A 25,736-nucleotide genomic window follows, 5' to 3' on the forward strand; every position below is an offset into this window, starting at 1 on the left:
TATGCACCAATCTTGTAGATGAATTTTGCACAGGACCCAGTGCTTCTACTTTAGTTTCAAGGGTACATATATCATATCAACAATATTCCAAGGATTACTTCCTTCACCAAATACGTATTCCATGAGATCGTCGAATTTGTAGCCTGCAGGATTCGGGGTAAACATATCATAGCGATTGTTCATCTTCTGAGAGAATTTAGAGTCAGCAATTGAGAAATTTCTTGGATATGTCTTAGGGAACTCTGCAACCCTTCGTTTTATTAGATGACAGATTTCATCTATCTCCTGCGAAAAAAATTATTGATTAAGCAAAATTATTGGGCGTAGAACGTGGGCGTGGGGTTGAGCGTGGGGCTTGGGCGTGAGGCGTGTGGCTTGGGCATGGAGATTGGGCGTGGGGCGTGGGGCTTGGGCGTGGGGCATGGGCCTTGGGCATGGGGTGTGAGGCTTGGGCATGAGGCTTGGGCGTGGGGATTGAGTGTGGGGTGTGGGACTTGGGCGTGCAGCGTGGGCCTTGGGCGTGAGGCTTGGGCGTGGGGATCAAGTGTGGGGCTTGGGCGTGGAGCGTGGGAGTGGGCGTGGGGCGTGGGCCTTGGGCCTTGGGCGTGGGGCGTGGGGCGTGGGCCTTGGGCGTGGGGGTTGGGCATGGGGCGTGGGGCGTGAGGGTTGGGCGTGAGGCGTGGGGGTTGAGCGTGGGGCGTGGGGCTTACAAAAATAAAGAATAAAAATACTTACCGTATCATGTAACCATTCTTGAGGCTTGAGCAATCTGTTGAAAAAAGAACGATCTGCAGAGCAAACCGTCGACTCCTTGAAATCCTCTCCATCACTCTTTAACCATTTCTTCAACTCCTTCATCTTTTCCTCGTCAATTCGTAACAAAGGATTAACCTTAACCGGATCATTTAGTTTAAACTCTTTCCCACCAAGGTTGGTGTAGTCCCCCAATTGTTTCGACTTCTTCTTTCTCCGAAAATTTTTACCAACAAATTGTGATGGAGTCAATTGTTTCACATCATTCACCTCCTTCTCCTTCCCCTTATTCTTCTCCTTCTTCTTCTCCTCAGTCTCCACAATCACCTCCTTCACAATTTCCTTATTCACCTCTCATCTTTCTTCTCCTTTGGAACATGGGGCAAATCTTCTTTCTGCACAATCAAAAAATTAGATTAATCTACATTGTGGAACGTAGGGCGTGTGACTTGGTGCAATACTTTGTCATTCTTAGTCTCCTCCTCCACCTCCTCTTTCTTCTCCTTATTCTTCTCAGCTTCCACCTCCACTTCCTTCTCCTTATTTTCCTCCACCTCCACCTCCTTCTCCTTATTCTCCTCCACCTCCACCTCCTTCTCCTCTACCTCCACCTCCTTCTCCTTATTCTCCTCTACCTCCACCTTCTTCTCCTCCTCCTATACCTCCTCATTATTGTCATGCACATCATCATTCTTCTCTTTATTGTCATGCACATCATCATTCTTCTCCTCATGCACATCATCATTCTTCTCCTCTGGGCCATCAAAACTTAATTTGCGAGACTTTTGGCGTGGGGCGCGAATCATCATTCTGCACAATGAAAAAATTAGAATAATATACATTGTGGAACGTGGGGATTCGCACGTTCTATACCATATCTTGTCATTCTCCTCAGTCTTCTCGTCATTCTCCTCAGTCTCCTCGTCCTCCTCCCCAGTCTCCTCGTCCTCCTCCCCAGTCTCCTCGTCCTCCTCCCCAATCTCCTCGTCATCCTCCTCAGTCTCCTCGTCCTCGTACTCGTCATCCTCCTCATCGTTCTGCAAAATCAAAAATGAAATGAGATTAATTTACATTTTGAGGTCTTGGGCGTGGGGCTTGGGCGTGGGGCGTGGGGCGTGGAGCTAGGGCGTGGGGCATGGGGGTGGGTGTGGGGCTTGGGCGTTGGGAGTGGGGGTTGGGCGTGGGGGTTGGGCGTAGGGCGTGGGGCGTGAGGCTTGGGCGTGTGGGTGTGCAATTATATACTTTTTTTTGAATTCCTCTTCTTGTCCAACTTATCAGCATTCCTCTTCTTGGCCAACTCATCAGCAATCCTCTTCTTGGACAAAATCGCCAGCCTCTCTCGCCTCTCCTTTCTTTCATTCATCTTTCTTGTAATCTCATCATCATCCTCCTTAGTCTTCTTCATCTTCTCGTCATTCTTCCTCTTAGAGTTCATCAACTCATCATTCTTCCTCTTCGTCCTATTCTCATTATCAACATCATCATTCTTCCTCTTCGTCCTATTCTCAACATGTGCAAGATCATTATTCTTCCTCTTTGTCGTCCTCTTCTCAGTATCAATTGCAGCAGTACCTGCCTCTTCTTTTTCTTCTCCTCCACCATTCTTTTGTTCATTTCTTTGCCCCAATAATGTGATTAGAAGTTGTTGATTCTCCTTCATGAGCTTGATTTCACTTTTAATCTCATTCACATCCTTTTTAATCTCATTCACAACATTTGTTAGCACATCAAGTTTGTCAATTATGTCTTGAGACACTCGATTTGGTGCACAAGATGTAGATTTGTCTTCAGTTGGAATAGGAGTCGTCGCAGAAGGGATTGAATGAGAGGAGCTTTCTTGGCTAGTTTCATCATTAACTTCAGGGACCTTGGGACTAATATGTCTACTCTTCTTGATCGGCGGTTTGGGAGTCCTTTCATGTTTTTCTTTTTCTTCAAAAACATCAATATTTCTCTTCCTCGTATCACATCCAAATAATTCATCATAAATGTTATCAATCTTTCATGTTTTTTTTTTTTTAGGTTGTAAGTTCAAAACATACCTATAACATTTTTAATTTTATTTTTAACCGTTTTAAGTTTATGGACGGGTCAACCCACAATCCGACTCAAGTATCTATTTACTCTCGTATATATATTCAAATTAACTACATATTTCGACTCTACAAACCATACATTTTTAAAATTAAGCATCATTATTTATATATATATATATATATATAAAAGTATAATTTTTATTACTTCTTTAAAATTTTATTGTATAGAAACATTCTAGAGCTTATTTGAAAACTCTTAAATTTTTTAAAAAATATTATTTAATTATTTTAAATTAATTTTAATTTTATCAAAATAAAGACATTATTGGAGTCTAAATTTATTTAAAATTTTTACTTGTTTCAAATATTTTATTCAAATATTAATTTAAATAAAATAATTTTCTATTTTAATTATAATTATATATAGATATATATATTTTAAAAATCCGTTCAACTAATTTATAAGTGTTTCTAGAAATGCATAATATTTTAAAATATAGTTTAATTAAATATATATTTATAAAATAAAATTATGAATAGACCAACATTATGTCTTTTTCCATTTTCTGTCTTTCTTCTTCCTTTCTCTTGTTCCCACCATTTCTCTCTGATATTTCCATTTTCAGCCAAGCTCTCTGCAAGTCACGTGCCTTCATCATCCTGTTTCAATCTCCTTTCTAAAACCCTAAATCTTTACACTTTAGTCTTTACAATTGATCATCTTCTTCTTTCATCTTCCTTTCTCTTCAAAAATGGGCAGTGATGAAAAATTCAGCTTCTACAAGTTCATTCAACCTGGCCAAACATCTTTGGAAACAATGGTACATAACTATCTAACTTGTTTTCTTTCTTTCTTTCTGTTTCTCCATTGCGTTGATTCACTAACTTAGAACATAATAATAAATTACAGAGAATCCCCCCAAACTTCACCAAGAACTATACAAGAAACTTACCCAAATATGTGACCTTGAGAGGTCCTAATGGCAAGATTTACCCACTTCAACTAAGGAAAGATTCAGCTGGTTTCTCCTTTAAAGAAGATGGGTGGGATTCATTTTTCAAAGACTCGGGTTTTCAAGGTGGGGAATTCACAGTTTTCACTTATGATGAACCATACTCACACTTTGAAGTGAGGATTTTCGATATGAGTGGATTGGAAAGAATGCCATTGATGGGAAGGTATGTATTCTGACTCTCTTTCAGTTCATGTGAAATTTCAGAGATGAAAGAATGCTCTAACAGTTGATTTATTGTTGTTTTAAGCTGTGATTCCATGTCATTGAGTGAAGAACTAGCAGTTCCTGCAATTCCATTGAAACAAGTTCATCCAGAAGGCTCTAACAATAATGATAATTATCATCTTTATGATGAGATGTTGGAGAAAGCTGGAATCAAATTCCCTTATATCTTAAAGCGTTTAACCAGTTACCATGTTGAGAAGATTTTCGTGATGGTGAGTTTGTTTGAACTTTTTTGAAAGCAATTATTGATTTGGTTTTCTTTTGTTTGATTGTTTTGGAATGGAATTGCAGAATTTCTTATATATATTATCCTCCAATTATTTTCTTGCACTATTTTTCTGTAGTAAGTAGATATACCATGTTGAATCCATGGATTTATGAGTTCTGTTCCGTTAACTATATCTGTTCAGAGTTTGTGAAGCAATTGAAATTGGTATTTTTACCCCATTTGTCCTTTGGTATTTCCCTTTTTTTACTTTGCAACTGCGAGTTTATGTAGGATTGTTTATTTTCTTAGGGGTTGTATATAATCAATAAGCTATAAACCTATAAGCTATAAGGTTATTCTGCAGTGTTTGCTGCTGTTCTAATTTAAACAGATCCCGAGTTTAGACTTCTACTGTCTTTTATGAGTTCATAATCAATAGATAATAAGATAGATAAAATGTTAGAGATTGGAAACAAAATACATGTAATATAGCCATGTGATGCTGATTGGTAGTGAGGCATCTAGATGATAGATGAAAAAGCTCTCCATATCATTGTAGGATTTGTTTTGGACCAGAACTTGATCCTTGGGTTCCGTAAAGTTTGATAACTGGATAAGGAGATGGCATGAAAAATGACCTTGATATAATCCTCATTTCATATTCTTCGTGAAATCTGACATATTTTCCGTGAACTACTTATAGAGTGGTATTCCTTACAATTATTTGGACTTTGCTCTAAATTCTATTTGCAATTATGCGCAATTTGTTCACTTATTTTGGATGTCTGTTTGAATCAAAATGATTTTCTGTTGAATTATGCTTTTATTTCTTTCTTATTATTAAGGTTAGAAAATGGATTATGGTTTCCTTTGTTCAAGTGGCGTTAGTTACTTTCATACTCATTGGAACAGGTACTAGCAGATGGAATTAATGCTACTTTGAATAAGAGAAAGGAAGATGAAGAGTTGGTTAGTGAATTGACTAGGATAGATATCATCAAATGCTGACTAGTCAGATTTCGAGGATTGAATCTTTCTGGCCTTGATCTTTCAAAGCTGGTAATTTTCCAAACTGCATGCTTGCTTTGCTGTCTCCTGGAGATTTCTAATGCTAATAACTTGGGAAAACTCCATATTGACATTTGCTCTTGATGATTTTAATCTTTCTGGGAAGACTTTGCATTTGTTGCTTCACAAACAAAATAAGAACATAAAATAGGAAGAATTGTCAATATCACATAGCAGCATAATTAACTTGTGTTAATTAGTGTGCAACATATTCATCAAACTGTCTAGCTTCTTTATATTTGGCTTACTGCTTTATTGTTGTGTTAAAATCTCTTTCTTCCACTAGTATTATTATCTCTCATTCATCTTTTGTGCTTTATATGCAGGATTTGTCATGTGTGGATTTCAGTTATTCATGTCTCAAGAATGTATTCTTCTCCAGGGCAAACCTTCAATGCGCAAAGTTTCGCGTAAGCTATGCTATGGTTTGCCTTTGAAATCTTTATATGAACTGCTAAGTAATAAGATTTTAGCTTGTAGCTAGTTATGGTAAGGATCCTAATATGCTCCCTTTTTACACTTCTATCATCATACGTTAAAATCTTCTTATTTATTTAAGTGATTACTGAAATTCTGATTAATCTCAGTTATTATTGGGACAAGTTTTAATGATGTAAAATATCACTCCTTATTATAAATCACAGGATGCAGATGCTGAAGGTTCTATATTCCATAATGCAACATTGCGTGAGTAAGTCAGGCATGCTCTAATTTCCTAAATATTGCTTCCATATAGAAAATGAGAAAACGAGGAATAAGATTAGGAACTTCCTATTATTTTTTGCTTTTTTTGAGGCCCGGGTTGGGGGTGTGGGCAAAATATTATGAACTATGAAATACACTTTCTTAATATCGATTCTAGATCTTGTTTGAATTCAGGAAGAAGCCCGTGCTAATTATTTTTGTCTTTGCCTAGGGAAGATGTGAGTTTACAGGGGCAAACCTCCGTGGAGCTTTGTTAGCTGGAGCAAATCTTCAAAGTGCAAATTTGCAAGGTAAAACCTTGTATTGTAAACTCTTTTTTGACAATTGGTAATCTATATATAAATGTCAAATATGAGAAATTTTAAAAAAATTTTGGGATTATCTAGCAACATAAACACATTGAATCTCAAAAGGAAAAACATTCAGTACAATGCACTTTGTAATTTTGTTGAATGGTTATGTCATATTATTTTATTTTCAAACTAGGCAATTGTCAGATGTGTAGGTAGGCTGATGTGAGGTCTATCATTAAGGCTGTTTGATTTTCTTTATCTATTCCCCCCTTCTTTTTTATGACAATCCCCCATCTATGAAGTACATTCAACTTTCTGTAGTCATTGTTTTTTGGTGAACTATAACTATGTGAATGCTGCTTCACATGATTTCTTCTCTTATTTTGCAGATGCCTGTTTGATAGACTGTAGCTTCTGTGGAGCTGACTTGCGTTCTGCACATCTTCAGGTTGGGTCTCTTTAATCAATTCAATTGTTTGTCTCCTTCAAGATAGGGTATTTTATTCCATTTTAGTAACTACAGTAGACCGGTCATCCATAGCAACACAAAAACAAAAGATCAAAGGCATAACCATATGAATATATGACGGATGCCAAATCACAACCTGCTTGATCATCTTGAACATCCAAGTATACCAACCATAATACGCTTGCAAAACACACGAACATCCATCATATATGGAAAATATAGAAAACATTCATGCAAATACCCGCTGGTTTACACACATCTCTTGTAATCTAACCTTGACTGGTTTCCGGGACATGGATCACATGTTTCATTTATTTTGCTATTGTTTTACGAATCTGTCTATTTGATTTTCTTTTCTTTGCACCTATTAATTCTGACAGTGAGAAGTTTTGTGTATAAATCTTTTTACCAATAACTATTCTGACTGGGAATATTTTTTATCAATTTTTTTGTGAAACTTATAGCCTGCCGATCTAAATATTGCCAATTTGGAGGGAGCCAATCTGGAAGGCGCCAATCTAAAGGTACTAACATAAATGCTATGCTGATAGATTAATGGTTGAATGGTAATGAAAGTAGCTGCTGATACTAGGTTTGGGTTCATGCAACTCTTTGTTTCTTCCAATATGGTTTGAATGTAGATCCCGCCGTGTTAATAGTTCGCTTCATAAATAACTGGACAATAATTCTCTTCTAACATCTTCTATGGTCCAGCTAACTGCAGTTAGCATCAAACTATCTGTTGATAATGGGGTTTGAGTTCATCTTGGCTTATAGATAATATCAGTTCCTAAAATATAGTATTGATATGCTTCTATCTCCTTAGATTGACCTTTTCTTTCTAATTATCTTTAGGATTTGGGTGATATATCATATCCCTAATAAAGTAGAACTTCTCTTGTACCCTCAATAATAATAGTTTTATCTGTTTTCTCAATCCCATAATTTCAAAACATTTGTCTTTGTTGGTGGGTTTTTTGTGTTTGCTTTTATTCAGGGTGCAAAGTAGAATAATGCCAACTTTAGGGGAGCTAACCTTCAGCGGGCTTATCTTCGTCATGTTAACCTTCGTGATACAGTAAGTTTGACAAACTGTTGGAAAAATCAGATTTCCTTTTTCTTCTATCATTGCTCATTCTGTTGGATCTCTTTTAGATCAGTACATGTAGTTTACATCATGCAAATTCCATTATTTCTCCTGCTCCTTCCACAAAGGTTATGTTTAGATTTCTACACGAGTTATTAAGTTTGGTGGTCTAAATCTAAAATGTCGATTATAAATAGTAAAATTATTCTCTTACCATATTAAATTGCATTCTAGATTTTGACATATTTGCTTACTTGCTGCTGCTTTCTATAGCTTGTTTGATCTTGGGTTATTTAAAAAAAAAACATTGATCTCATCACCTATACTTTCAACCATGAAATCTTCAACCATCAACTAAAATACCCTTTATTTTATCTTTTTATAAATTTTAAATACAAATGGAAATTTTAGTAATTTAACCCAAAAAATCCACCCTTCATCAAACAAGATTTTGATTTCATAACTTAGATATTTTTCAAATTAACCCCACATCAAACAAGCTTAATTTTTTCAAGAGCTGGTTTGATGCGTTTTTTTCATAAAACAAAATCTATACTCATCTTTTCAACCATCTAATCACTTAATTCTTCTATCAAAAGGACATTTTAGTAATTCAATCCAAATAATTCCATAAAACCTACCTTTTCAAATAATCTCATAAAAAAACTCAAAACTCTCTTTCTGAGATTTTGATATGCAATTGAAGTTGTTGTAAACCTAATTTAAACAGAAATTATGTGCATGGTTTAAGTTCAGAATATATTATTAATTGTATTTAGTCTGGAGTCTTATGATTTGCTTGATTATGGGGAATTTTGCTTTGATTCAGCGTTTAGAAGGTGCAAACTTGATGGTGCCAATATGTTGGGAGCAATTAGGTGATAAAAAAACATTTGTTAATTGGTTTGTGACATGATATTTGAAATGGCTTGACGCATATAGATGACTTTTTGAACAATTTTTGGAAGGGTTAAGAGGGTGAATTCCAGATGATAGTAAGATTAATATGCTTGACTCATACAGATGGCACTAATTAAGACTAGAATTGTGATTGCAGATGATAGTAAGATTCATATGCTTAGATCCTTTATAAACATAAATGTGGTAAAAGGGTTGGAAGCAATCATCATCTGATTTCTTTCCATTAATTAATTACACTATGTTGATAGTTTTGTTCTTTGATGATGATTTTTATGTGATTGTGACAAAATAACAGTTGTTAATATATAGGTTGAATATATCTACTTCTAAAATGAACCCAACAACTAACTAAATATGCAATGAAGTTGTGGGAGCAAGGAAATGTCTATCTATTATAGTGACAAGAGCAAGAAGAAAAGATCAAGGATCGATCGATCTTCAAATACTAACTAATATATCTATTTCAGAAACTAAGGGGATGATGATTTTGAAATGTTCTTAAATCTCAACAAGTCAACTCTACCAATCATTCATTATGTAAATAAGTAATAAACCATATATACCCAAAACAAACATTTCCCCCCTATGCATGAATTATATTCTTACTATTTTACCCCATTTATTTATTTATATTCCTTCCCTGCTCTTCCTCTGGTCCCCAACAATCTGCATTACCCCACCCTTGCATATACACTTCCTCATCAAAATCCTCATCTTCCTCTTTCTTCTTTTCCTCCTCCTCCTTACTCTGTCAAAAGAAATATTACATAAATCTCGACTTTATACTCAAACACATAATCAAAATATTCAGTAGAATCATATTCTAAAATGAAGTTATAAAGAAACAACCCGACATCATATCTTCTCCTTACCATCTTCTGCTATTGCTGTTGTAACATTTACTAGACTTTCCCAACAACATTGTACTTCAAAGTAAGGTAGAGTATCATGAACCAAATCATGAACCGCAATAGGCTCTACTGACTCATTTTCTATGTTGTACCAAACAAATGAAGCTTTTGAAACATAATCCATCCACATCAGTACTTTCTTACCAGTTTTTGAATAAGCAACAGATTTTAAAGTTCGAAGTTGTAAGTCCTCAGTAGGTTCTATTGACAATGAAATCATTTTCGACCAATGTTCATTATTCCCACCGTGGTTCTCTAACAGCCAAATATCAACGATACCTAATTCGTAGCGGCAAGACAGGGATAAGAATCCCTCAAAACTGTCCAAATCTGTCGAGATTCGAGAATCAGTGTACTAAGGATTTGAAATAACTCGGAAATTCTCAGTAACAAGATCAAGTGCCACGATAAAACTCTCCACATTATATTCCAATTCTCCTGACATCCAGAACAGAGATCGATTACATAGGGCAGTTCTTCCCTTAAAGTTTGGCAAATGAGGACACCTCTCTACGTGGTGCCACAAATTTAATTTCAAATCAAAAACGTGAATATCATAATTGAGGCAGAGGCGGTCTATTGGATGCTTTCCAAATATATCCATTTTCACCACTTTGTATTCGTCGTTTATCCCATCATAATCAAAATAAAAGTCACCAGTTGTGTTATATTCAGACAGCTCGTCCTTTTGTAGTGGTGATGGCGGCGGCTGAGGCAGTTGCATACACTTTCATGTAGAGAGATTGCATACAAAAACATCGTTCATATCGCTTGCCATGCAGATTAAACCGTTATGGCTCCCACAGAATACACCGCGGGTCAATGGTGGGTGGTCAATTGCTACTTGGTGAAGATCGTTGCCGAGGGAATAAAAATCAACCTGAAAGTATTGTTCTTCCATCACCTCGTGTAAAATGTTGGTTCGCGCGTGCCTCACGAAAAGGTTGAGGTTGGTCTTCCTTTTGACCAATCTGTTCATATGTATTTTGACGAAATACGGGCTACTGATGAGGTCATTCCAAAGATTAGATACGCATTTTAAACATAGCAGATCCTTAACATTGAATCGGCAAAGAATTTCTCCTAAAATATCATCCGGCAATGAGGAAATCTCAGACATCTACAAAAAAAACAGACAATGCAAGATTGTATTAAGCCACATAGATTGAAATACAGTTTATTTACATGATCATCCCTAAACTTAGGTCTCTATCCTATTCCTACCAGTCAGTCAGATATATGAATAACAACAGAGGATCCATCGAGATCGATCAATCAGCCAATTAAAAGGCATACAAACGATAGAATTATGAAATAGGTATGCAATGAGAGCGATAACAAACAATGAAATCAAATTCACAAACTGAGTTTAGTGAGTGGACTTTAGAGAGCTTACAACCTTCTTCTCTGCTACACAAATTTTACGAAACACCTGACATGCATAAGCTTTTACATATTTTTAGTTATTGTTGATCAATGTTTGGCCTAGGTTTTGATCGATTGAATTGGGATTCAAATTTTATATCAATGGACTTATTCATTTCCTCTTCTTCGTCCATACATATTCCTATCGTCGGTATGGACGAAGAAGAGAGGAAATGAATAAGTCCATTGATATAAAATTTGAATCCCAATTCAATCGATCAAAAACCTAGGCCAAACATTGATCAACAATAACTAAAAATATGTAAAAGCTTATGCATGTCAGGTGTTTCGTAAAATTTGTGTAGCAGAGAAGAAGGTTGTAAGCTCTCTAAAGTCCACTCACTAAACTCAGTTTGTGAATTTTATTTCATTGTTTGTTATCGCTCTCATTGCATACTTATTTCATAATTCTATCGTTTGTATGCTTTTTAATTGGTTGATTGATCGATCTCGATCGATCCTCTGTTGTTATTCATATATCTGACTGACTGGTAGGAATATGATAGAGACCTAAGTTTAGGGATGATCATGTAAATAAACTGTATTTCAATCTATGTGGCTTAATACAATCTTGCATTATCTTTTTTTTTTGTAGATGTCTGATATTTCCTCATTGTCGGATGATATTTTAGGAGAAATTCTTTGCCGATTCAATGTTAAGGATCTGCTATGTTTAAAATGCGTATCTAATCTTTGGAGTGACCTCATCAGTAGCCCGGATTTCGTCAAAATACATATGAACAGATCGGTCCAAAGAAAGACCAACCTCAACCTTTTCGTGAGGCACGCGCAAATCAACCGTTTACAAGAGGTGATGCAAGAACAATACTTTCAGGTTGATTTTTATTCCCTCGGCAACGATCTTCAACATGTAGCAATTGACCACCCACCATTGACCCGCGGTGTATTCTGTGGGAGCCATAACGGTTTAATCTGCATGGCAAGCCATATCAACGATGTTTTTGTATGCAATACCTCTACAAGAGAGTCTAAACAACTGCCTCAGACGCCTCCACCACCACCACAGAAGAAGGACGACAAAAGGTGCCTACATATTACACTCCTCACTATTATTTTGGTTATGATGGAATAAACGACGAATACAAAGTGGTGAAAATGGACAAATTTAGAAAGGATCCAAGAGACGGCCTTGATTATGATATTCATGCTTATGATTTAAAATCAAATTTGTGGCACCACGTAGAGAGGTGTCGTCATTTGCCAAACTTTGAGGGAAGAAATGCCCTATGTAATGGGTCTCTATTCTGGATGTCAGGAAAATTTTTAGATTTTGTGGAGAGTTTTATCGTGGCACTTAATCTTGTTACAGAGAAATTCCGAATTGTTTCAAATCCCGAGTACACTAATTCTCGAATCCAGACAGATTTGGACAGTTTTGAGGGATTCTTATCCCTGTCTTGCCACTACGAAGAATCAGGTATCGTTGATATTTGACTGTTAGAGGACCACAGTGGGAATAATGAACATTGGTCGAAAATGATTTCATTGTCAACAGAAACTGAGGACTTACAACTTCGAACTTTAAAACTTGTTGCTTATTCAAAAACTGGTAAGAAAGTACTGATGTGAATGAATTATGTTTCAAAACTTCATTGGTTTGGTACAACATAGAAAATGAGTCAGTAGAGCCTATTGCAGTTCATGATTTGGTTCATGGTACTCTACCTTACTTTGAACTACAATGTTGTTGGGAAAGTCTAGTAAATGTTACAACAGCAATAGAAGAAGATGGTAAGAAGAATATATGATGTCGGGTTGTTTCTTTATAACTTTATTTTAGAATATGATTCATACTGAATATTTTGATTATGTGTTTGAATATGAAGTCGAGATTTATGTAATATTTCTTTTGACAGACTAATGGAGTAAGGAGGAAAAGGAGAAAGAGGAAGATGAGGATTTTGATGAGGAAGTGTATATGCCAGGGTGGGGTAATGCAGATTGTTGAAATAAATAAATGGGGATAAAGTAGTAAGAATATAATTCATGCATAAGGGGAAGTGTTTGTTTTGGGTATATGTGGTTTATTACTTACTTACATAATGAATGATTGGTAGAGTTAATAACATTTCAAAATCATCCCCTTAGTTTCTGAAATAGATATATTAGTTAGTATTTGAAGATCGATCCTTGATCTCTTATTCTTGCTCTTGTCACTATAACAGATAGATAGACATTTCCTTGCTCCCACAACTTCATTATTGCATATTTAGTTAGTTGTTGGGTTCATTTTAGAAGTAGATATATTCAACCTATATATTAAGAACTGTTATTTTGTCACAATCACATAAAAATCATCATCAAAGAACAAAACTATCAACATAGTGTAATTAATTAATGAAAAAAAATCAGATGATGATTGATTCCAACCCTTTTGCCACCTTTATGTTTACAAAGGATCCAGGCATATGAATCTTACTATCATCTGGAATTCACCCTTCTAAAAATTGTTCAAAAAGCCATCTATATGCGTCAAACCATTTCAGCCATGGTTTTAAAGTTAATAAATTTATCTATATATTGTCAGATTTCATTAAAAACAAGAGATTAGATAGAAAGAGTTTTATTTTACTAAGTAAAAAGTAGAAATTATATGGAGAAAAAAGAAAAGGCCACTTAAATGATAAGCAAACTAAAGATAAATAAGAATGATGTATACATTTACAAAATATGATTTTTTCTATTATTCTCCAAAATAAAAGTAGTCTCTTTTATAAAATACTGAACTTATAACGCTTTTTTATTTGTATAATCACGCTTGATTATACAACCAAGGATTATACCCAACTCGAATTCTCACATCTAACTGTTGAACTAATTTAGGCCAAGTGTAAATATTTTGCAATGAATCCCAAAATTCTTAAGACCTTAACTTAAACCATTATCTATCAACAACCAAGTACAACAAAATAATCTTTGAGAAATAGTATAACTAATTTCCAAACTTACACAAACCTCGCCTCGAAATCCTGCGAAACAAACAAATGTCATGTCACAAACCAATTAGCAAATGTTTTTTTATCACCTGATTGCTCCCAACATATTGGCACCATCAAGCTTTGCACCTTCTAAATGCTGAATCAAAGCAAAATTCCCCATAATCAAGCAAATCATAAGACTCCAGACTAAATACAATTAATAATATATTCTGAACTTAAACCATGCACATAATTTCTGTTTAAATTAGGTTTACAACAACTTTAATTGCATATCAAAATCCCAGAAAGAGAGTCTTGGGTTTTTTTATGGGATTATTTGAAAAGGTAGGTTTTATGAAATTATTTGGATTGAATTACTAATATGTCCTTTTGATAGAAGAATTAAGTGATTAGATGGTTGAAAAGATGAGTATAGATTTTTTTTTTTATGAAAAAAACGCATCAAACCAGCTCTTGAAAAAATTAAGCTTGTTTGATGTGGGATTAATTTGAAAAATATCTAGGTTATGAAATCAAAATCTTGAAGGAGACAAACAATTGAATTGATTAAAGAGACCCAACCTGAAGATGTGCAGAAGGCAAGTCAGCTCCACAGAAGCTACAGTCTATCAAACAGGCATATGCAAAATAAGAGAAGAAATCATGTGAAGTAGCATTCACATAGTTATAGTTCACCAAAAAACAATGACTACAGAAAGTTGAATGTACTTTATAGATGGGGGATTGTCATCAAAAAGAAGGGGGGAATTGATAAAGAAAATCAAATAGCCTTAATGATAGACCTCACATCAGCCTACCTACACATCTGACAATTGCCTAGTTTGAAAATAAAATAATATGACATAACCATTCAACAAAATTACAAAGTGCATTGTACTGAATGTTTTTCCTTTTGAGATTCAATGTGTTTATGTTGCTAGATAATCCCATAATTTTTTTAAAATTTCTCATATTTGACATTTATATATAGATTACCAATTGTCAAAAAAGAGTTTACAATACAAGATTTTACCTTGCAAATTTGCACTTTGAAGATTTGCTCCAGCTAACAAAGCTCCACGGAGGTTTGTCCCTGTAAACTCACATCTTCCCTAGGCAAAGACAAAAATAATTAGCACGGGCTTCTTCCTGAATTCAAACAAGATCTAGAATCGATATTAAGAAAGTGTATTTCATAGTTCATAATATTTTGCCCACACCCCCAACCCGGGCCTCAAAAAAAGCAAAAAATAATAGGAAGTTCCTAATCTTATTCCTCGTTTTCTCATTTTCTATATGGAAGCAATATTTTGGAAATTAGAGCATGCCTGACTTACTCACGCAATGTTGCATTATGGAATATAGAACCTTCAGCATCTGCATCCTGTGATTTATAATAAGGAGTGATATTTTACATCATTAAAACTTGTCCCAATAATAACTGAGATTAATCAGAATTTCAGTAATCACTTAAATAAATAAGAAGATTTTAACGTATGATGATAGAAGTGTAAAAAGGGAGCATATTAGGATCCTTACCATAACTAGCTACAAGCTAAAATCTTATTACTTAGCAGTTCATATAAAGATTTCCAAGGCAAACCATAAAATAGCTTACGCGAAACTTTGCGCATTGAAGGTTTGCCCTGGAGAAGAATACATTCTTGAGACATGAATAACTGAAATCCACACATGACAAATCCTGCACATAAAGCACAAAAAATGAATGAGAGATAATAATAATACTAGTGGAAGAAAGAGATTTGAACACAACAATAAAGCTGTAAGCCAAATATAAAGAAGATAGACAGTTTCATGAATATGTTGCACACTAATTAACACAAGTTAATTATGCTGTTATGTGATATTGACAATTCTTCCTATTTTATGTTCTTATTTTGTTTGTGAAGCAACAAATGCAAAGTCTTCCCAAAAAGATTAAAATCATCAAGAGCAAATGTCAATATGGAGTTTTCCCAAGTTATTAGCATTAGAAATCTTCAGGAGACAGCAAAGCAAGCATGCAGTTTGGAAAATTACCAGCTTTGAAAGATCAAGGCCAGAAAGATTCAATCCTCGAAATCTGACTCGTTCTGACTGTATGCATTTGATGATATCTATCCTAGTCAATTCACTAACCAACTCTTCATCTTCCTTTCTCTTATTCAAAGTAGCATTAATTCCATCTGCTAGTACCTGTTCCAATGAGTATAAAAGTAACTAACACCACTTGAACAAAGGAAACCATAATCCATTTTCTAACCTTAATAATAAGAAATAAATAAAAGGATAATTGAACAGAAAATCATTTTGACATGCAAACATGTCACGCCCCGAACCAAGGCATGAGGCGTGCAGACACCGCATGTCATTAGCCAAATATAACATGCTAGGCTAAACAAAAAACTTCTTCTAACCATTATTCCTAAAAACTTTCCTTTCATATTACATACCTTCTATACATCCATACTAACACAAAAAGAGAGTAACTCTCTACCGGCTAATCTATACTACTATAGTCTTCTCACTCTTAATCCCCTTGACTAGTCGTTGTTCTTATCTGAAAAGAATCCATTTAAAAAAGATGAGCTAAACAAGCTCAGTAAGAAAATCAACCCTTCTACAGCTGGATTAAGAAGCCAAATATAAGTTAACCAACTATTAAGTAATTAAGATACTCATTAGACAGAAAATAATATACTTTAATAATAACTCTGGGATCAAGATAAAGTCTGTATTATCATAATAATTTAATAAGCCATCTATCAAGACTTTTAAGTCTTGCATAGACGCATTAGCCATCAACCAAGACATAAGCGTCTTGCGTTGACGCGCTATCAATCAAGACATAGGTCTTGCATTGACGCATGGGCCATCAACCAAGACATAAGTGTCTTGCGTTGACGCATATAACCGGTGTAAGCGGCACTCGAGGCACAAATAGTTCATTATTAGCCAAACATTACAAAATCAAGTCCAGAATAATAAAAATAGTCCAATCGACATAATTATGTAAAACTTCATTCTCAAGTCCAAATCTATCGTAATCCATTTCATTGTCGAAATAATACACTCAATCTGTTTAGAAACTTATTTCTCATAAACCATTCTTTTATCAAAACCCATTTCAAAATCATCAATCATAAACCCTCGTTTCATCAAAACCCATTTCAGAATCAACTATTATAAACCTATCCTTTTATCAAAACAATTTCAGAATCATCTATCTTAAACTATCATTTTATCAAATTCATTATCAAAATACACATGCATTCTTGATCCATACATTTATAAACCCATTTAACAATAAATCTGTAACCCTAAAATCTGTTTGATGAAAACCAACCTCTTATACCCAAAATACTTATACATATATATATTTTAAAAACTAAAACTGTAGAAGAATAGATTTCCTTACCTAATTTCCTATAAACTCTTAATTCTCTTTATTCCCTTCAACCAAACTCAAATCTACAAACCCTGATTCTCTCTCTATGTAACTAAAGAGTAAAAATACAAATGATCTTCAAGTTTAGGACTACATGCATTGAAAGGTTATTAGATAATGACATTTGTCATTTACCTAATATCATAACCCATCTGCCCATTATCTCTCTCATAGAATAGTCTAAATGTCATTCATGCCTTATTTCAATTATTTTCTTTAAAGCAAAACATGTGTGACCTACATGTTAAGCCACTATCATTAAAATATGAAGTCTTTTATTTTTTTAAATCTGGATATTACAAAACAGACATCCAAAATAAGTGAACCAATTATGCATAATTGCAAATAGAATTTAGAGCAAAGTCCAAATAATTGTAAGGAATACCACTCTATAAGTAGTTCGCGGGAAATATGTCATATTCCACGAAAAATAAGAAATGAGGATTATATCAAGATCATATTGCATGCCATCTCCTTATCCAGTTATCAAACTTTACGGAACCCAAGGATATCAAGCTTATTCTGGTCCAAAACAAATCCTACAATGATATGGAGAGCATTTTCATCTATCATCTAGATGCCTCACTACCAATCAGCATCACATGGCTATATTACATGTATTTTGTTTCCAATCTGTAACATTTTATCTATCTTATTATCTATTGATTATGAACTCATAGAAGACAGTAGAAGTGTGAACTCGGGATCTGTTTAAATTAGAACTGCAGCAAACACTGCAGAATAACCTTATAGCTTATAGGTTTATAGCTTATTGATTATATACAACCCCTAAGAAAATAAACAATCCTACATAAACTCGCAGTTGCAAAGTAAAAAAAGGGAAATACCAAAGGACAAATGGGGTAAAAATACCAATTTCAATTGCTTCACAAACTCTGAACAGAACTCATAAATCCATGGATTCAACATGGTATATCTACTTACTACAGAAAAATAGTGCAAGAAAATAATTGGAGGATAATATATATAAGAAGGGCAATTATTTAGACTGGCAGTGGATTGGCTTACAAGAAGCTGATAATACTCTGCCTCCCTCAAAAGCTCCGCATATTCAGAATCTTCTAGTGAAGGAATAACACCATCTCTCAACCAATTCAGAATGTGACGAAAATGTTTTCCATCTCTATCAACAAACACATACCCCTGATAAAAAAAACCAAGCATTTGAAGCAGATAACAACTGCCTTATAAGACAAGTCAATACATTCTCTTCCATACAAACTAATGAGAAATAAACAGCCTCTTGACATATTCCAGATAAAATACAACCTCCTATTGTCAGAGACTTCATATTAAAGAATTTACCTTTTTAGTTCATTTTCATTTATCATCATTTAATTGACCAAAATGAAAAAAAAAACATGGCCAATTTTAAACTTATAAACTTCAGTATCAGAAAACAAGACATCTGAAGATTGCAAAAATATTACTAATACAACAATAAAATTCCCCAGAACATACCTTTGCAGATTCCTCACAGACAGTATGACGGCCACTGAACATAGCAGCAAGCATCGAATCTCGTTCACGCATAGTCAAAGTATCAATTGTGGTGGAAAACTTCTTGCCTCCTTCAAATTATAAACAAAACCCAACGAAAAATAATCACTACAATAATGTGCAATAGGAGCTGGGAATACCATTTGATGCGAACTGAAATAAATTGAAGGTCGATTTCATATTGTTCCATGATTGAAAGTATTAGAGACCTAATAGATGCCTCAGATATCTCGTGAGCCTTTCTTTAGGGGTTCAAAATATATTATTAATTGTATTTAGTCTGGAGTCTTATGATTTGCTTGATTATGGGGATTTTGTTTTGATTCAGCGTTTAGAAGGTGCAAAGCTTGATGGTGCCAATATGTTGGGAGCAATCAGGTGATAAAAAAACATTTGCTAATTGGTTTGTGACATGACATTTGAAATGGCTTGACGCATATAGATGACTTTTTGAACAATTTTTGGAAGGGTTAAGAGGGTGAATTCTATATGATAGTAAGATTCATATGCTTGACTCATACAGATGACACTAATTAAGACTAGAATTGTGATTGCAGATGATAGTAAGATTCATATGCTTGGATCTTTTGTAAACATAAAGGTGGCAAAAGGGTTGGAAGCAATCATCGTCTGATTTCTTTCCATTAATTAATTATACTATGTTGATAGTTTTGTTCTTTGATGATGATTTTTATATGATTGTGACAAAATAACAGTTGTTAATATATAGGTTGAATATATCTACTTCTAAAATGAACCCAACAACAAAACAAATACAACTAACTAAATATGCAATAATGAAGTTGTGGGAGCAAGGAAATGTCTATCTATCTATTATAGTGACAAGAGCAAGAAAAGAGATCAAGGATCGATCGATCTTCAAATACTAACTAATATATCTATTTCAAAAACTAAGGGGATGATGATTTTGAAATGTTCTTAAATCTCAACAAGCAAGTCAACTCTACCAATCATTCATTATGTAAGCAAGTAATAAACCACATATACCCAAAACAATTATTTCCCCCCTATGCATGAATTATATTCTTACTACTTTACCCCCATTTATTTCTATTCCTCCCCCTGCTCTTCCTCTGGTCCCCAATCTCCCTATGCATGTCCCCATCCTGGATATCCCAAACACACTTCCTCATCAAAATCCTCATCTTTCTCCTTCTCCTCCTCCTCCTCCTTACTCCCTTCGTCTTTGTCTGTCAAAAGAAATACTACATAAATCTCGACTTCATACTCAAACACATAATCAAAATATTCAGTATGAATCATATTCTAAAATGAAGTTATAAAAAAACAACCCGACATCATATCTTCTTCTTACCATCTTCTGTTATTGCTGCTGTAACATTTACTAGACTTTCCCAACAGCATTGTACTTCAAAGTAAGGTAGAGTACCATGAACCAAATCATGAACCGCAATAGGCTCTACTGACTCATTTTCTATATTGTACCAAACCAATGAAGCTTTTGAAACATAATCCATCCACATCAGTACTTTCTTACCAGTTTTTGAATAAGCAACATGTTTTAAAGTTCGAAGTTGTAAGTACTCGGTATCTTCTAATGACAATGAAATCATTTTCGACCAATGTTCATTATTACCACCGTAGTCCTCTAACAGCCAAATATCAACGATACCTGATTCTTCGTAGTGGCAAGACAGGGATAAGAATCCCTCAAAACTGTCCAAATCTGTCTGGATTCGAGAATCAGTGTACTCGGGATTTGAAACAATTCGGAATTTCTCTGTAACAAGATTAAGTGCCACGATAAAACTCTCCACAAAATCTAAAAATTTTCCTGACATCCAGAATAGAGACCCATTACATAGGGCATTTCTTCCCTCAAAGTTTGGCAAATGACGACACCTCTCTACGTGGTGCCACAAATTTGATTTTAAATCATAAGCATGAATATCATAATCGAGGCCGTCTCTTGGATCCTTTCTAAATTTGTCCATTTTCACCACTTTGTATTCGTCGTTTATTCCATCATAACCAAAATAATAGTGAGGAGTGTAATATGTAGGCACCTTTTGTCGTCCTTCTTTTGTGGTGGTGGTGGAGGCGTCTGAGGCAGTTGTTTAGACTCTCTTGTAGAGGGATTGCATACAAAAACATCGTTGATATGGCTTGCCATGCAGATTAAACCGTTATGGCTCCCACAGAATACACCGCGGGTCAATGGTGGGTGGTCAATTGCTACATGGTGAAGATCGTTGCCGAGGGAATAAAAATCAACCTGAAAGTATTGTTCTTGCATCACCTCTTGTAAACGGTTGATTTGCGCGTGCCTCACGAAAAGGTTGAGGTTGGTCTTTCTTTGGACCGATCTGTTCATATGTATTTTGACGAAATCCGGGCTACTGATGAGGTCACTCCAAAGATTAGATACGCATTTTAAACATAGCAGATCCTTAACATTGAATCGGCAAAGAATTTCTCCTAAAATATCATCCGGCAATGAGGAAATCTCAGACATCTACAAAAAAAAAACAGACAATGCAAGATTGTATTAAGCCACATAGATTGAAATACAGTTTATTTACATGATCATCCCTAAACTTAGGTCTCAGACATCTTATTCCTACCAGTCAGTCAGATAGAATTAGGTATGCAATGAGAGCAATATGAATAACAATAGAGGATCTATCGAGAGAGATCGATCAATCACCCAATTAAAAGGCATACAAACGATAGAATTATGAAATATGTATGCAATGAGAGCGATAACAAGAAGAAGAAGAGAATCGATAACAAACAATGAAATCAAATTCACAAACTGAGTTTAGTGAGTGGACTTGAGAGAGCTTACAACCTTCTTCTCTGCTACACAAATTTTACGAAACACCTGACATGCATAAGCTTTTACATATATTTAGTTATTGTTATTGTTCAATGTTCATTGAAGATCAATCAGTTGAATTGGGATTCAAATTTTATATCAATGGACTTATTCATTTCCTCTTCTTCGTCCATACATATTCCTATCGTCGGTCGTTCGATCATTAGAAAACCACCACGGAAAAGTTCATTGAATTTAATAAATCAATTTTCTGTTGGAATTTCCAATTAGGATTTCTAGTCAGTCAGTCAATAGGAACTACGTACGTACCTAGGCTAGTATATAGGGTTTAACCAAAGATCAAGCAAGCAATCATATAACATTAATATGATCATCATAACATGAATAAAACGATATGAACATTAATATCTTAACAAACTGATTGAGTTTGGTTTGGAATTTGATGTTACAACGATCAAGAAAGAGACCTTACAAATTTCTACAAGTACCTCAATCAAAATAGAAGACAGGCAAACTGTAATGTAATGGAAGCAGATGTAGTAGTAGCGTTAGGAGCTCCAATGAACATTTTCTACCCTTGAAGATGACGATGACGGTGGTTACAAAGAGCGGTTTTCACTCTCTTCTCCTTGGGAGCAGTTGTAGTTGATCTCAAGTTGTAGTCATTATATATGTAGTCAAATCTAGTGAGAGATTGAAGATTAGAAGTTGTATCAAAGATAGAGGCATCTCTTGATTGATCGGATAAATGAGCTCCGGCCGGCGAGGCAGTTTCTTCAAATTTGTGTAGCAGTTCTGGGAGGAGAGAAGAAGTTATAGTTCTGGGAGAGCGCGCGCGCCTTTTTTCATAATTAGTTTTTAATATTTTGATTATTGTTTATCATTTCTTAATTGAATGATTGTTTATAAACAAAACAAGAAAAAAAATATAGCATTTCAAACCCCTTAGTTCAGGTCGTGGCGTCGGGTTGCTGAAATGGGAAATTTGATAACACGACCCTTAAAAGACCCCAATTCTCATATTTAACTTCCAAAAAAACCATTTTTGATTTTTAACATTTTTTATAAAAAATTTCCCCTTTTCCCCTTACTAACCTCTTCCCATTTTTTTTCGTTTTCTTTTCCTTCCTTTCCCTCTCATTCACGGGTTGGTCCCCACATTCCCCATTTCCCAAACCCAATCACCTTCTCTTCTTCCCCATTTCCTTTCCACCGCGACCCCACCACCCTCCCTTCCCCCAACTGCCAGCCACCGAACTCCGAGGGAGACCCAACTGTCACCGCCGCCACCGCCAATGACACAGCTCCGCTGAGACCCAGCGACGATACCCGAGACCCAACTAAGACCCCGCGACGAGACCAACCGACCAACATCTAAATAGGTACGTTCATTTATATCATTCTCAAAATGTTACAGTTGAAATGATGAGAAATGCTACGTTTGAAATGCTGTCAAAATGGGTCCCCACGACCCACGCCTAAGCCCAACGCCCCATGCCCACGCCACACGCCCCACGTCCCACGCCCAACCCCCACGTCCAACCCCCACACCCAAGCACCACTCCCCACGCCCAAGGCCCACGCCCAGCCCCACGCCCTACCTCCACGCCCTACCTCCACGCCCTACGCCCAAGACCACGCCCCACGCCCAACCCCCACGCCCAAGCCCCACGATCCATTTATGGTAGATTTTGTTACTACACTAACATTTAAGTTTCTATCAATGCAGATTCCAATTTATATGTTAGCTATTTTGTCCTATATGATGGTGAGTGGCTGAAAGATTATGACGGTGTTAGTTCTTTTGAGTCAAGTTCTTTAGTAGGTGTGCATCTATCCCGAAATACTACATATGAAGAATTAACTGAAATCGTTTATGATGCTATTCGTGTGGATAAAGTGAAATATGATTTAGTGTTGAAAGTGAAGTATAATTGTCTTTTTAAAAGAATTTCTCCTGCTGTTATCCGATGTGATAAAGATGTGATGTTCTATGTGCAACATATTTTGACTTCACCCCAAGAGCAAAGCACTCCTCTTTGTGTATCTTTAGTAGAGAAGTCACAACCTTCACACCCAACGGATGAAATCCAAAGAGAGGAGGTTCCTGAATTTGAGCATGATGATTCACTCCCCCAAAATGATATACACAATGCAGAAAATGAAGAACAACAAGTCGCATTTCTTCATCCGAGTGAATTGGCTGCTAGTACCCCCCTTTTGAACCCAGGCCAGCCACTTCCCTTATGAGGAAAACATCCATCCATGTTGAGGAACCAATCTCGGTTGAAACACATGCTCAATTAACCCTTGAAAACGGATTGGAAGTGGGTACGTTTTATGAGAACAAAAAAGAACTTCAATTGAGGGTGCATAGATATGCGATGGCTAATCATTTTGAATTCAAAATCGAAAAGTCAACAAAAGTTCTTTGGTTTGTGAAATGTGTGAATGAGAATTGCAAATGGAGGTTGCGTGCCGTGAAAGGGAAATTTTAAGAGATGTTTGAGATTCGAAAATTATTAAATGAACACACATGCTCAATTTTGGCGAGGCAAGCACCATCATGGGTAATTGCGGAGTGCATCAAACGTAAGTACATGGACCATCACCATGACCACATGCCTAAGAAAATAATGGAAGACATGCAGACAATTTATGGGTTTAAGTTGAAATATAATAAGGCTTGGAGGTCTAGGGAACAAGCCTTAATGGCAGTGCGAGGAACAGTGGAGGAATCATATGGAAAATTGTCATCATACCTGTTCATGTTGGCGAAGAATAACCCAGGTACCATAACTGACATTCAGACGGATGAGCATGGCCATTTCAGATATATGTTCATGTCCATAGGCTGCTCAATCAGAGGTTTCAGGTATTGTCGTCCAGTATTGTGCGTCGATGCCAGTTTTTTAAACACAAGATTAGAAGTCAATTATTGATTGCGATTGCATTGGATGCGAATGAACAACTATTTCCCGTTGCTTTTGGTGTCGTTGATTCGGAGAATAATAACTCTTGGACATATTTCATGCAACAATTCAAAGTGGCAATTGGATTAGTCTCGGATCTCGTCTTCGTATCTGATAGACACTCAAGTATTGTCAATGCTTTGTCCGCTGTTTTTCCAGAAGCACATCATGCGACATGCACATACCATATCAAAATGAATATTGTGGCCAAATTTAAAACCGATAACTGCCACGATGAGTTTGATATGGCTTCACGCGCATACACAGTGCCAAAGTTTCATCAACATTTTAACAAGATCAAGACCAAGGACTCTCGTATTGTTGCCTATCTTGAAGAGATAGGAATGGAGAGATGGAGTCGTGCATTTTTTCCTGGTTTTCGATACAATTAAATGACAAGCAATTACACTGAGAGCTTTAATAGTCAGTGCATAAATGCTAGGAAATATCTCATATCAACATTGGCTGAGTATTTACGAATAACACTACAAGAATGGTTTCGTGATAGAAGAGAAAAAACTTCTAACCACACAGAACATTTATCTCAATATTATGAAAAGTTCTTACGTGAACAAGCCGAGAAGGCCATATTCTACAACGTTAATCCGCTTAACAAATTCGAGTTTCATGTGAATGACGGTGAACATGATTTTCAAGTTGATCTCCAAACTCGAACTTGTACTTGTAGTCCGCTTAACAAATTCGAGTTTCATGTGAATGATGGTGAACATGATTTTTAAGTTGATCTCCAAACTCGAACTTGTACTTATAGGGTATTTAAATTATCGGGTCTTCCTTGTAAACATTCCCTTGCTGCTGCCCGTTCTCGGAAAACTATTCCATATGAGTACTGCTCAAGGTTAGAGAATGATTGCATTGTTCCCTTTAATTCTAAGATTGAATTTATATAACTTAAAT

At 35.6% G+C, this 25,736-nt stretch overlaps 5 protein-coding genes and 1 pseudogene across 6 annotated transcripts; 3 read left to right on the plus strand and 3 right to left on the minus strand.

The window, feature by feature from the left end:
- Positions 1 to 45: 45 nt before the first annotated feature.
- Positions 46 to 3,445, minus strand: LOC124943051 (DNA ligase 1-like). Its single transcript, XM_047483617.1, has 6 exons — positions 3,336 to 3,445; positions 2,048 to 2,711; positions 1,618 to 1,790; positions 1,416 to 1,563; positions 736 to 1,083; positions 46 to 285 (listed from the first exon to the last, which is right to left on the minus strand). Exons 1-6 carry the CDS (start codon positions 3,443 to 3,445, stop codon positions 46 to 48), a joined length of 1,683 nt encoding a protein of 560 aa, XP_047339573.1.
- LOC124941957 (B3 domain-containing protein Os11g0197600-like) lies at positions 3,410 to 4,129 on the plus strand. The gene is made up of 2 exons (XM_047482350.1): positions 3,410 to 3,610; positions 3,700 to 4,129. The coding sequence occupies exons 1-2, from the start codon at positions 3,542 to 3,544 to the stop codon at positions 3,979 to 3,981; spliced, it is 351 nt and encodes a 116-aa protein (XP_047338306.1). The 5' UTR covers positions 3,410 to 3,541; the 3' UTR covers positions 3,982 to 4,129.
- Positions 4,063 to 19,422, plus strand: LOC124943052 (annotated as a pseudogene).
- LOC124941955 (FH protein interacting protein FIP2-like) lies at positions 15,034 to 19,123 on the minus strand. 2 transcript variants are annotated; one of them, XM_047482347.1, is made up of 6 exons: positions 18,987 to 19,123; positions 18,534 to 18,668; positions 16,097 to 16,252; positions 15,675 to 15,758; positions 15,394 to 15,440; positions 15,034 to 15,163 (listed from the first exon to the last, which is right to left on the minus strand). In XM_047482347.1, the coding sequence occupies exons 1-6, from the start codon at positions 19,056 to 19,058 to the stop codon at positions 15,049 to 15,051; spliced, it is 609 nt and encodes a 202-aa protein (XP_047338303.1). In that variant the 5' UTR covers positions 19,059 to 19,123; the 3' UTR covers positions 15,034 to 15,048. The 2 variants fall into 2 exon arrangements, with proteins under 2 accessions (XP_047338303.1, XP_047338304.1); XM_047482348.1 differs by having other exon boundaries at positions 15,108 to 15,168.
- A 713-nt stretch (positions 19,423 to 20,135) lies between the features above and the next one.
- Positions 20,136 to 21,001, minus strand: LOC124943053 (F-box protein At5g62510-like). Its single transcript, XM_047483619.1, has 2 exons — positions 20,362 to 21,001; positions 20,136 to 20,266 (listed from the first exon to the last, which is right to left on the minus strand). Exons 1-2 carry the CDS (start codon positions 20,999 to 21,001, stop codon positions 20,136 to 20,138), a joined length of 771 nt encoding a protein of 256 aa, XP_047339575.1.
- Positions 21,002 to 24,482: 3,481 nt separating this feature from the next.
- Positions 24,483 to 25,210, plus strand: LOC124943054. Its single transcript, XM_047483620.1, has 2 exons — positions 24,483 to 24,616; positions 24,700 to 25,210. Exons 1-2 carry the CDS (start codon positions 24,483 to 24,485, stop codon positions 25,208 to 25,210), a joined length of 645 nt encoding a protein of 214 aa, XP_047339576.1.
- Positions 25,211 to 25,736: the final 526 nt, after the last annotated feature.

Source organism: Impatiens glandulifera, chromosome 6 (genome assembly GCF_907164915.1).
Source record: "Impatiens glandulifera chromosome 6, dImpGla2.1, whole genome shotgun sequence".
NCBI classification, from domain to species: domain Eukaryota; kingdom Viridiplantae; phylum Streptophyta; class Magnoliopsida; order Ericales; family Balsaminaceae; genus Impatiens; species Impatiens glandulifera.